General features: G+C 34.1%; 1 protein-coding gene across 1 annotated transcript in view; it reads left to right on the top strand.

Moving 5' to 3' along the window:
- Positions 1–448: 448 nt before the first annotated feature.
- The window catches only part of LOC126815120 (myoferlin), a 52,752-nt gene continuing 38,551 nt past the window's right edge, over positions 449–14,649 (top strand). The window contains exons 1-2 of the mRNA XM_050540660.2: positions 449–657; positions 819–874. Coding sequence (XP_050396617.2) covers positions 564–657; positions 819–874 — 150 coding nt within the window. The 5' untranslated portion in view covers positions 449–563. The remainder of the gene's footprint in view (positions 658–818; positions 875–14,649) is intronic.

The following is a 14,649-nucleotide window of genomic DNA, read 5'->3' as shown; positions in this document are numbered from 1 at the left end:
TCCCCCCCCCCTCCGCAAAGAAAAAAAACCCCAAAACGAACAAATAAAAAAAACAACACAAAGAAAAAAACAAAACAAAGATATGTTATGATTTTACGATAATTATTTTAAAACGACATTCTCATCAGTATACTAAAAAGTACAATTTATTTGACATAAATATTCGCCGCTTAAAAAAGGTAAATTTTTGATATAATATTAAGAACTCGTTTTAGAGAGATTGTTATCATAGAATTTGCATGACGTAGAGTTAGGTAGCTTATCAACTTTGTAATTCATTGCACTACAATTCTATATCATAAAAAACATTATAAATTGTGACATTTATGTGAAATCTATAATCGGGTTATCTCAAACGTGAACTAATTACTAAATTGGGCAGGTGCGACAACAGTGGGCTGTTAAATAGAGTTATCGCTCTTATAAATTCCCATAATTCCCAAAAGGTTGAGGGTGCGGTAGTGTTTTGATGAACTGTCTGCACAAGTTTGTCGGATGTTAAAAGTCGAGTATGGATACTTAAAAGCAAGGGAATTGTAGCAAAATTATAAAACAATTCAACAATGTCTTTAAAACTTGTTGTAATTGGCGCTACAAATGTTCCTAACCCAGAAACATTTGGTCAATGCGATCCTTACGCATCCGTGTTGTTTCAAGGTAAGGCTACCGGCATTATGTATGATGAGTATTCATTCATGTAAACAAAGTTCGCATACCGACAAAAATGCGAGAAAAAAATGACAGCGGTGTCTATCAATAATTGATGAAACCTGAATTACTTTTGTTATCATTTATGTTTTAATATTTTGTACTTGCAGGACAGAAAAAGAAAACACAAGTTGTCAAATCGGAGCTTAATCCAACTTGGAATGAGGTAGGTTTAGGATAGTGAGAATTTGGTGTTGAGGTATGCCGATAACTCATACAGTGTCGGTAAAGTGTGGCGTTATAAGCCGGGCAAATAAATATAACCTCAGGCGATTTATACCTGGGAGTTGTAGATATTCACTGAGACGTATATAACATCATATATTATCTTTATCCCTGAGTTTAAAACAAGCAGTATAAGCCCTTCTATACATGTACAAAAGGCATTTCCACACGGTTTCACTTGTTAATATGACTTAAAGCATATACAATAAATTAAAAGTACTCACAACTATAGCTTTGTCAAGCACACTAAAAACAAAAGGCATTTACACATGGTTTCACTTGTTAATATGACTTAAAGCATTATATACATGTACAATGAATTAAAAGTACTCACAACTATAGCTTTGTCAAGAAAAATATGCAACATTGTATAATGATGAATAATGTTATATAGTTTATTCAATAGTATCCATAATACACAAGCAAATTGATTGAATAGTAGTACCAGGAGGTCATAAAGAAATATTTCTTTCAATCTACAAATACATTCAGAAATTGCAAATCAATAACACACATCTATAGATAAATATATATGTATATTTACATAAATGATGTGATAAATATAAAACTATATATACCCAAAATGTGCATAGAATTACTCTTAATTTTTATAAAGTTGTCTTGAAGAGCTTTAATGATTATAATGTGAAATTTTATTTTATTTTAAAGAACTTTTCCTATTTTTCAACACTAGAATTAACTGACTACAAAATAGAGTTTTATTATTTTAAAAGGGATTTTTATATGTTTGTAACACTTCTTAAAGAGCTTAACTGACTATGAAATGGAATTGTATTGATTTTACTAGTAATTTTCGTATCTTTTGACACTATCTTCTATTAATTTTAAACATACATTTATCTTACATAATGTCCCAATTTTCATAGATAAGGATAAACATATAATAAACATGTAAGCTTGACTGAATTTATTTATTGATTACTATTTATATATGCATATTAACTTTGACTGAATGTGCGCAATATACATAGAGCTCACTATTATTGTTACTAAATGTATTTTATATAATTCACAGCAGTCGTGATGTTTTAAAAATACAATAATTAATATTTATTACACATTAAAATTGTGTTTATTTTATAATAAAGGTTGAATTGAAGAATTATTTTTGCTTTTGTAGTTAATAATACTTAATTAAAATTTGTTAAATGCCTTATTTTTCATGAAGTACTGGATCCATTATAATGATATAAAATATGCAATTTAATTAAGAGTTTTTTTTACATAAAATAATGTAATATATGCATGCACTACAGACCAAACATGTACATGTACACATGTTCAGTGTACTGTCAGGTGCTACTTTGAGAACATAAATAGAAAGATAATTCGACCCCAACATGAAGACAAGCTACCTTAAAAATAAAAATTACTGTTAGACTAAAAATGATTAAAGTAGATTTATTTGATAACATTTTGAACCGTTTGGTTTATGGAAGTTGGGTTATGTTTATATATATATATAAATCATTGATCATAAGAATGTTTAATAAAATGAAGGTTGATCTTTTTAGTAGAAACTTGTAAACACAATATATAAACTCCTCTACTACACACATAAATAAAAGATGGTCTTTTATTGTAGAAGATTGATCATTGATTAAATCTTGCTAGGTTTTTAGTCAGGAGAAATAGGTCAGTTAGTATTGTGTGGGATGAAAGCAAACTTATGTTACTGAAGTGTATGTTGTGGTGTAGGTATGTTCATGTACCAGTAGTCAGATTCATCCTTTGTACAGTTACACACTTAATTTTAACATGTAGTAGGACTGCGGATGTAGGCTTCTAGTTTTGGTAGTTTGGGTGTACATACAATATGTGTAGTTTAACAAGCTGGGATCATAATATATAAAATTTAAATGGCTTCTGGTTAAGTTTTACCATAGTTTTACAATCCTTGTGTACCTACAAAAGTGGGAGTATATATATATATATATGAATGGATTAGATATTATTGAAATGCCTTCTGGTTAAAGTAGCTAAGTCTCTAAATCAACCAGGAAAAGATGAGCTTCTGATATCCAATATTTAAGACAATATAAACATTTTACCACTGGTACACGAATCGTGTACCATAATGCATTTCAGTGCCATTTGTAACAAAAGATTCGAAGAACGAGGTCAGACATATTCCACAAGTCATGTCAAACAGTGACGCCATATTCTTACCTGGGGAGCATGCACAAAAAATGCTATCAGTGTAGACTGAAATAACCAGACACTAGAGATTGCCATTCGATTGAGACTTCTAGCGCATTTCGCCAAATATAACTGATTTAAAATTGGAGTAAAAATGGAAACGACTGAATGTAAATCAGTTTATATACATTCATATTACATTATTATATGCGTTGTGACCCATTTATGTCAATTTATAGGTCCCAAATATTAGCGATTTAGCTCCTTTAAATTTTGTTGTCTGGGTGTACATATATAGTTGGGAGTATAAACAAAGGGAATAGAATGTCTCTGCCATGTTTGTTTTTCTGTTTATTTCTTGTATATATACATGTATGCAAATACAATTATTACTGCATGTAATATCTGCTAGTTACGTTTGTAAATAATTATTACTTATTACTTTCATTTTTAGCAAAATCACTTTTAAGACGCTGGCTCAAAAATATCACTTTTAAGAAGCAAACATTATCGTAAATAAAGCTATTTCATACACACAGACTTCTTTGCCATTCTTCAAATTGGGCTATAAATGAATGTTTCACACACTAGGAGACAAAGTTTATTTATCTATCATATCAAGAAAGGGTAATTCAGTATAGAATTGATTACTGGACTATATATCATTTAGATATCCACTACTCTATACTCCACAACTGTTTACAATATTTAAACAATCATAAATAACTTATATATTATAACTCGTATTTGATCATGATTCATTTGAAGGGGACGAAACTCTGAAGTCTCTTTTACACATTAGCAATAGCATGCATGTTAAAAGAACCCTTGACAATTAAAAAAATTAGGCCATAGTGCCGCTGTCTGGGCAAAATTCCCCTGATAGTGCACTGTATGCGTATTTCCCATCTTCATTAGCCTTGTTGCTACAGAAAAATGGGACGTTAAACACCATTTCATGATCATGTTTCAGTTTAATCACTGGATGCACTATGAAAATAAACTAGCCAATAGATTATATAAAGCTACGACCGTTTAAAAGTTTAAACTTTCTTCTGGCTTCAAATTTAGACATTTATTCACATGACAAGCTCTCTTCTAGACCATCGGATTGCTAAGATTTTAAATGGATTTAAATCATCCCCGCCATACAATCCCTTAAGGCTTTGAATCAATAATAAAGGATTAGAAACTCTTTCATTCTCCATCAGAATAATTGTGAAGGATTTTCTAATTCTTTTATTAAAAAATCAAAATAATTATGAAGGCGTGTGCAATCCCTTCATTCTTCTTGCCTGGGTTATTTTATATAATTATATATGTGTGTATATATATATATATACGGTACATGTATGTGAACTTATAGTTACATCTGTATGTAGATATTTATTTATAACTGGCCAATCTGTATTAATTATCTGACTAATTATAATGTCATGATTATTGATTTCCCGACATATTTAAGCATTAATTAGACTACTTGAATAAATTACTGATGACTGATTGTATTAAAGCACTGATGCAAAATTAATGTGGAAGATGATCAATTTTTATACGCCCACATCCACTCAAATTAGGTAATTTTGCTACTAACATGAAATATATGTTTATGTCAATCATTCACTTGCCCCAGATATGAAATCTTAGCATGCATGTCTGATGTCTGAAAATAGTAAATTTTTACATGCCCACATCAACCGATTTTGGTAATTTTGGGACTAACATGAAATATTTTTATGTAAATCATTCACTTTGTTCCAGCTGTGATATCCCGGCAGGCTTGCTGGATGGCTGAGTAGTCTAATTCTGTGCTAGTCTGTGACCAGGAGTAAGAGTTTCTGCCTAATCTTGATCACATGTTTTCTGTGCTTACTCCAGTTTCCTTCCACTTCCCACTTCTAAATGCACCTGCAATACAAGTGAATTGTTAAAATAAAGACTATGTACCACAGTATTATAGATTATCCCAAAATGGACAGCAATGGTGAATGGGAGTAATGTTGCATCCTTGGCAAAATACTCTCGTTCATGACACATTTATAAATGTGAAGTTAGTTTAAAAGATACAATTTTTATGATAATAGCATATCAAAAACATATAAATTGACAAACTTATTAGACAATTTGTATATGAATTTGATTACAATACATGCATAAATATACATGTAGATATGAATTTTTGGGGAAAACTTGTATTCCGCAGTTGAATTCCTCACTCATTATTATCTGTTAGCAATTTACAAATCTTATGTCATACAATATTTTATCACTTCCTATATCTTTTTCTAAATAAAACAATGACAGGTTTGTTCACGCAAATGATTCATGTATCTTTACATATACATAGTTGTACAATATATGGGGTAAAAACCGATGTACAACGCACACTTCCCCGTCTGAACTAGATTCATGTGTATTCATGGCAATAAAATTTTGGATCATTTTGCTGTTCGTTTGACATCAATGCATTTCATACATATATGTAAATGCAATTTGAGAATTATCCATTAAGGGAAATGATTGCACAGTTTAATGCAAGATATTCCTAAACATACACTGTAACCCAGGTATCATTTAATCTTGTGTATCTAGCACTAATTTCTTTCACATTCGTTTAATATTCAAATCTTTGTTTAAAGAATTGTAAAATTCATAAAATATTACTTAGGTTAGTCGTACATGTAAATGCAATTTGAGAAATATCCATTAAGGAAAATGATTGCACAGTTTCATGTGGTACATGTACTGCAGTTGTGCACAAAAAGCTCACTTTAAAACTGATTGGAAAGACCAAGCAAGAAGTTGTATTTTTGTGTACAACTACAATACAACACGAAACTAACTGCACAATTCTTTTCCGTAATGGATATTTCTCAAACTTCATTTATGACTACCTGTGGCTTTCTATGTGGATAAGTATAATAGGTGTATATATATATCTGTATTATGCATATTGTGTTCTATTGCATGTTTATAATTAGTGGCCTACATATTTTAAATATTATCTTACAAAAGTAACATTAGACCTGCATTATACATAGACATGTAGATACATTTACATCTTAAATACAGAATCGGAACAAACCACATGGTAGATAAATAAGAATTTATTTCTTGTTTTTTTTATTCTGAGCTTACTACTTTCATTTTGTAGAGAACGTATCTTCTTTAAAATGGGAAACATGCCAAAATGAAAGTCAAATATATAGTCATTTTAATATTAAGTCAATTTCTGTTGAGTTCACTCAAATATTGATGTGTGTCCAAGTCAATAATAATACTTTCATTCCATTATTATTATATAATTGATTATGTTCTATATAGCTAAGTTATTCAATAACAGTCTTTGATATAAATATTTTGAATTTTTAAAAATATTTATTGACTGTATTCCCTTTACATTTTATCCGTTTATATAACCATTCATATTATACATGTAATATATATACATGTATGTATGCATGAATGTGGCCAGAAGTACATGTAATAGTTTAAGATTACTCATTACATTCCAGTGTCAACCCATACTTGAAATTTGTACTTATGTTTAATCAGGATGGTATTTATTAATATGAATATATGATATAGCTGAAGTGTAATATCCTATTACATGTAGGTACACATTACTCTTTCACTCTACCACCCCCCAACCTTTTAACACGATAGCAGTCTTCATTAGCCCAGTTTTTCCAGAACAGTAGGATGTTAAATTAATTGCATGTAAAAGAGCCCTTGACTGTTGAAAATAAATATACTCTTCAAAAAAAGTAGGGGATATTCAGAAACAATACAAAACTGTGGAAATGCACTGCTGTTTTTATTAGAGATAACCAGTGTATGTTAATAACAGGCCAATTGCCTACACATGAACATAAACAGTTCATATGGGCGGCTTATCTGACGGCCCCATTTCACTTGCAAAGAGATACACTGTCAAAAGTGAAAATGGATGTTTTTGATTTTTGTCTTAATAATGAGTAATTGCTGTATTATAAGGTTTTTTATTGAGTCAACTGGCGTGGTTTCGATTCACCGGTTGTATGTGACAAGGAGTAGGGTCACCTGTCTAACCTCGTTGGTTTTCTCCGGGTCCTCCAGTTAAATCCCACTACTTATAAAGACCCCTACGCGCAAGTAAATTATTGAAATAAAATTGAGCCATGTGTTAAGCCCGAAATGACCTATGTTAAACACATCTCTCTCTCTCTCTCTCTCCCCCCCCCCTCAATCCCTCCCTCTTGTCACCTAATTGCATACACCTTAACTTTTTCATTGATGCACAGTTTTAAAGAACTTTCATTATGTTGAATAAATACATTACATTTATTAAACCTACATTCCCAAAAAAGTATTTATCGGATGCTTATGTCCAATAAAAGTATGGCAATTTTGGTATATATGGAAAGTAGAAATATCCAATCTTACTAGAAAAATAATGGATTCCCTGAAAAACCCTCATGGAGTGCATACAGGACAAAAATGTACGGGTTTCCCTAATCGACAGCCCGACAATTAGGAGTGTCTGCACGCGTGACGTCGAAGGTTGCACGCGGAGATTGAGCGCTTGATGTACATGTTGATAAAGTTTATGAAGAGTTAGACGTACACGACTTTCTGAGATAAAAATCACGGAAAAAGACGCGGGCAGTGGATAATCCGAGAATTTAATTAGACTTCGATATTTGTAATAAATAGTCAGTGATAAACGCAACATCGTCTTTTGTATGCAATGAATTCTCGAGACTCCAACATCGCACCCGTTGTGTCATGTGACACAAACATGACCTCTTTTGAACGAGTTTTTATAGCCGGTATTCCCTGACAATTGCATTTTTTTGAGAAGGATTTGAAGCAAAATTATGATAAATTAATTAGTTTGAATATGTTTTTAGTCCAAATATATCATCAAATCACCCAGTTTGTACCCGGGAATGTATCTTTAAAGGATGATATAAATAAGATTATATGAGGTTTCAGAGTTGAAGCAATATTGCTATTTGTTATCCATGAAAGCATGATAGATTGTCCATCTTTGTTTGTTTACAAGTCTAGCCCACTATTGTTTTATATGTATTAAATTGTTTCTTGGTTTAAGGCCATGATGAATAAAGAAATGTTTCGACAATGAGTAAGCTTGTTTTAAAATAATAGCTGGAAAATTCTTTTAAAACTTTAAAGATTTTTTTAAGAAGTTTGTTACCAGTCATTGTTTGTGGTTTTTTTTTAAATTGAAAGGGACTGAAGTCTGGTTGACATATAGATTACTTGATATTGATTAAATGATTTATCTTTATGAAACATTTAGCACTTAAACCACCTAGAGCGACTGCATCCACTATTGCCCCAAACTGTCAGAAACGACTGTTCAAACATGTGCCTCAAACCATCCAAGTCACTTGAATATCTGGAAACTATTTAAAGATACGTTGTCCAGAAAGTATTTATCGGGTGGTTATTTCCAATAAAAGTATGGCAAATTTGGTACATGTATGGAAAGTATAGACACCCAATCGTACTAGAAATATACTGGATTACATGAAAAACACCTATGCTGCAAGCACTGGGCAAAAATGTCAGGGTATTACTAACTGGCAACCGAACTGTTGTCTGCCAGCTTATAGTGTGGTGGCTTGACTCCAGTGGCGGCGCCAGGGGGGGTGGGGCAATCTGGTCTGCCCTCTGTTTCCCCCCCCCCCCCCCCAATAATTTTAGAAAATAAAAAAAAGTATTTGTGATACGTTTCGGTAATCAAAACCTTCTACGGTGAATAAATCCCACATCCCCACTCAGTCATAAACTTGCATGTTGTAGAGCATTTCCGACAGTCTATTTTTCAAAATTTTCTTGGTGAGGTCCCCAATTGACTCGCTACTTTGGCATTCACAAGGGGAATTCGTTGAGGTTCGCAAGTCCGTTCGTTTGACATTTTGTTCTCTAGTCGGATAAACTAGTGATCAGGCGACGGAAGGTATCTGGTCAGATCTATTTATCTCGTCGATCGGTGCCCCCTACCCCTAGTTGAAGCTTGTGCCTTTGCCCCCTTAACCTTGGACTTTGCCCCAGCTTTGCCCCTCCAATCACCGACGGCTGGCGCCGCCACTGCTTGACTCAGGGATCGGTTGTTATTTCTTGATCAAATGGTTAGGAAGTTTTGGGAACATTGAGGGGTTTCAACGTACAAAAGTCTCTGCAATGAAATGGCAGAAAAAGTTGTTGACAGAAAATAGTTAGGAATCTACTTAGGCCTCAATATGTATGGTAAATGGACTAAGTAATGAAAAATACATTCTGAAAAATGGACTCAAACAAGCAAGATGACAAACATGGCCTTTAACATCAGTTTATTTATAGCTTGAAGAATTTACCTGCCTACATGTATACAAAGGTTTGGGATGGATTTTTTAGTCCAAATACATGTATATCATCAAATCACACAGTTTGTATGCGGGGAAAGTATCTTTAAAGACTGTATATTAGTTCTGTCACTCCGGTGGTTAGCGGTGGTCTAGAGTGCAGTTGTGTTGGGCAGTTTCGTAAATAAGCTGTAACACTCACATAGAAAACATTTGAATTTTTTCAAGGAATCAAGGTTGTTGAATAATATGTACATGTACCAATGCAATTTAAATTGGTCAGTTTATTCCTGGATACTCCCCACCCCTGCCCGTCCACTGTGGCGTAAATAAAATTGTGGATGATTTAAAGCAGTGATTCTCAACCTGTGTGCCGCGAAATTTTGAACGGCACACTAAGAAAATGTGAAAAACCACGTGAGCCCAATTGAGTATTCACTAGTGTCTACTGGTAAGTTCATAGCTGTGATTTTCTTTATTCAGTTTGAGTCATTCTATGTGTCTATGACTAGTCAGTGTCTACATTTGTATGCCGTCTATAAGTTGCCATGTTTTTATTTTGCAAAATTCAAATATTTTTCGTATATTATTTAGCCAGGTGTGTGCGCTATTTTTTCATATGTTCCAAGGTGTGCCGTTGGCAAAAAAAGGTTGAGAACTACTGATTTAAAGTCTTTTATATATTTTGCGGGAAACATTGGATTCATGAGCGGATGAACCCTATCAATTTTCAACATTCTGCGCCTTTCTGTTTCTGATTTCCACCTCTGCATCACATACATGTAGAGGGCCTGGCAAGGACAACACCTAGTTGTTCACCGCGGATGGTACAAAAAAAAAACCTAGGTCCTGTAGACATGTTGATGTGCATGTAAAAACCTTGACAGCAGTTCTTTTATAATTTCCCTCATAGCCAGATGAAGAAAAGTAAAACATTAAACCCTGTTTCATACATTCCTAAAACAGCTAAAACCTGCCTTGTCTTATAATTAGTCACCCTATTCAGATGGCTAACATAAGCCAGCTCAAAAATAAAGCTATCTTAAAGACAGGTAGCAAGCTTTTTTTTTAAAGAAAGGTTCAGTAATTACTTTGCTTTCAATTAGCATACTTGTAAAAAATGATTTTTTTGGGCATTTGAACATAAATTTAGAGATCAGGCTCAGAGCTACAACCAATAAACTTCCAAAATACAAAACACAGCTGACATTCACATGAAATTAGTTTGTTTATAGAACATTTTAAAATAATACATGATTCTGTGTGCACCCTTTAATTTTGTCCTCCACCTTTCAAAGAATGGAGGGAGCCATGGTGAGTCAGTGAGTAAGACAATTGGCTTGCTAACCTGGATGACCCGTGTTTGATCCTGGTGTTGGTTCGAGAAAGTTCATCTGCATTTTCCGGCGGGATTTGTCTTTGTAAGTGGTGCAGGACATACAGCCGGGCTAGGGACAAGGTACATGTATAGTCTTCAGATGGGACGAAAATCTGATGTCCCGTGTGGAATGCACATACAAGAACCCTTGGCAGTTGGAATTCGATGTAAGTGTAGGAATAGTACCACTGTCTGGGACAAAATTCTCTTCATAGCCGTGTGATGTGTATGCCGGTCTCCATTATCCGAGTCAGAGCAGAACAGTAGGACATTAAACCCCATTTCATTTCAAAGAAAGCTGGAGACTAATAAGATTGGTTTGTTTGTTGGTCGTTCTGTCTGTCTGGCACACTTTTTGGAACACAATAAATCTGTTGCTAAATGAGGTAAAATGTTCATTAGTTGAATACATCGACTGGGTTATATAATGAGCATTTCCCACTGAGGCTAATCAGGGACGAGCAGTTGTATTTCTAGAAAAAAATGTTTGAGTATGTAATTAATGAATTGACTATTGGCTATTGGTTTTAAACAGACCTATTATTCGGTGGTTAAATCTGTGCAATAAAATAATAGATTATGTGAGACTTTAAGTAATATTTTGAAACAACAGAATGAAATATGTCACACAGGGCCAAAATTTTAACTAGTATAAATAATGTACGCTTGGCACATTGCCTGTACCATTATTTTAAATAATGATACCCCAACATCAAAGAATGTCATCACATCTGTATTTTACAACCTTTTAATGTATGTATCTTACTTATAAATTTAATAAATGTTATAAAATATCACATAAAAACAATAAAGATACACACATTGGGGAACAGTTAGAGGTAAGATGACCTAGAAAAGAATGTTTTATGTTTAGTTAATTGTAGGTGGGACATATAGGAGATATATGTATATACTTTTACTGGTGTATATACAGTGATATCAGATAACGGTATATAAGGGTGTGGGATACTTAACTATATGTTTAATAGTTTATCAATGATGTTTATACTGCTATAAACCTCTTTATAAAAATACAATACTGCAGCTTTGAATTGTCATACCATATTTATCAGAGGGAGTGGGTGGGGTGGGGATAGAAGAGTATGAATGGTCATAAGATCTTGTGGATACAACCCTGCAATAAATGTGACAAACTAATTGGTTTGGGGTGGTTATAATTAAGGTCTTGTGAATTCGAACTAGTTCGCGACAAGCAGAGGTGGGTATTGTAACAACGGTCGATACATATTGTCGCCATTATTTCGGTCCATGCTTGGTTGAATACTAGGCGGAAATGCAGCTCTCTGCAAATTATCCTCCCAAGTATTGCCATATCACAAAATAACTATATGTTAGTCTCGAAATAACAGAGGTATTGTGTTAACAAAACGTCATTACAATCTGTGCCTCAGTGAAGAATAGATCGAAATCATCCCTAGCATTGCATATACACCTATACAACAAAATAACTGAAGTGTTTGTCTTGAAATGACCAGGGTATTTTCTTGAAATCGGCATTACAATCTGTTTCATGGCCGAGAATATGCAGAAATTCTGCTCTCTGTTCAACATTATCCTCTGTAGCATTCAACACATATTATAACAAGACGTAAAAACAGTTACTTTTTTGTTACAATATTGTGTATTATTGATTTGACACCTTTACGCAAATTTTTTAACCTCAATAAAACGAGTTTACTATTGCGGAAGGCAGACATCAATATGATTTGATTTTTTTTTACGCTTTTATTCTTATACTAAAATCTGTTTCCCCAACTTTTAAATATTCATATACTTATATCAATAAATTCTAACTGAAGAGAAAGATTAAATTTGAATAATAACAGCTGTGGTTAATTGTACTTGTTATATACAGATTTATAATCAATAGGTATATATTGTATACTATGGTGTAAAGCACATTACAAAGTAATAAATTTAAATTTAAATCTTGTATTCTTTGATGAAAGGGAAAATAAGGAGGGAGGGGAGATAATGCTTAATGAGAACGGAAATCTAACATGTAACATGTTCAAGCCCTTTTTTCTATGATAAATGACAGGGATATAATACTTTGAGAAAGGAAATCGAAGGAGACATACCGGTACATGTAATTCCAACCGCGTGGGTTTTCTCCGGGTCCTCCGATTTCCTCCCACTGCTAAAGACCCCTACACGCAAGCGAATTATTAAAATAAAATTGAACCATAAGTTAGTCCCGAAATGACCTAGTTTGAGTCGAGTGGACGTTAAACCCCATTTCTCACTCTCTCTCTCTCTCTCTCTCATACATGTAATTACATGTTTTAGCCTATTATTTTATCACAAAGGAGGGGGATGCATTATAATCACTTGAAAGGAAATCTAAAGAGACATCCATGCATAACTTGTTCAAGTCCTGAAAAAGGATAGTAAGGAGTACATGTAGGACATAATGCTTTTAATAAGGAAATCTAAGGAGAGAAACATGTACCATGTTCAGACTTATTATTTTATCACAAACGAGGGGGACATAATGCTTTGAGAAAGGAAATCTAAAGAGACATTCATGCGTAACTTGTTCAAGTAAGGAGTACATGTATAGGACATAATTTTTGGAGAAAGGAATCTATGGAGAGATACATGTACCATGTTCAGGCCCTTTATTCTGTGATAAAGGAGAATAGGGAGGGGCACATTATGATTTAACAAAGGACATGTAAGGAGACATACAAGCAATATGGTCAAGCTCATTATTTTATCATAAAAGAGAATAGGGATGGGAAATAATGCTTTAAGAAAGTAAATTTAATTCTTCTATGATAAAGGAGAAGAGAGGAAGAATTTGAACAATGCTTTGACAAGTGCAATCTTATTGTAGTACATGTAACATGATTGTAATCAAATATTTAAATGAGTTGAAATGTTGAATCTGATCTGTGGTATTTCAGTTATGGGTTGTGGCCTTGGTGTGGGGGACAGTGGGGTGGGTGGGGGAGTTGGTGTGCAGGGTGTTCTAACACATGTGTTGTTGATTATGGTGGCTAAGTGGGTAAAATGCTGGCTTGCAAGCCTGGGGGTCCCCTGTTTGATCCCTGCATTGGCCGAGAAAGTTATCAGGATTTTGTGATGTGGTTTCCCCTTGTGCCGTACAGAGGGCCTGACAAGGACAGCTACATGTATCTAGTCTTTCAGATAGGACGAAAACCGAGGTCCCTTGTATACATGTACATTTCAATTCATTTCTGTAATCTGAGGCATTGTTAAAGACTTCTGTGCACAAGCTATTTATTGAATAAAGACCTGCCAAGTGACAGAGTTAGTCTTGAGTAAATCCCCTCTCTCTCTCTCTCTCTCAGTAGTATTGGACAGTAGTATTGGCTTGTGTCGTTCCGATTATAGATTTGGGAATTTTTTTTTTAAGTTGTTGGTGGACTTCTCTGCTACTGAATTTTGAGATTATTTTTATCGTCTGAGACATCTTTACCTGACATGTATTGTACCGGGTGACACAAAAAAAGCGTTCATCACCTAAACTTGGTCGACGAAGAGGGGTCTTCAGGGACCTCCAGTGGTTCCAGCAGGATGGTGCCACCCCCCACACCTCAAATGAATCATTGGCATGGCTACAGCAGTGTTTCCCTGACCGACTGATCAGCCGCAGGTGTGACCCGGAGTGGTCGCCGCATTCACCGGACTTGAACGCCCCAGATTTTTATCTGTGGGGATACCTTAAGGACAGGGTGTATGGCAACAACCCCCAGACTATCCCTGATCTGAAGGCAGCAATCACAGCAGCAATAAAAGCGATCCCAAGGGAAGAATGTGGGAGGGTCATTGAGAACT

The sequence above is a fragment of the Patella vulgata genome, chromosome 3 (genome assembly GCF_932274485.2).
Source record: "Patella vulgata chromosome 3, xgPatVulg1.2, whole genome shotgun sequence".
Taxonomy (NCBI): Eukaryota; Metazoa; Mollusca; class Gastropoda; family Patellidae; genus Patella; species Patella vulgata.
The sequence above is the reverse complement of the archived record's forward strand: the minus strand, read 5'-3'. Positions and strand labels throughout refer to the sequence as shown.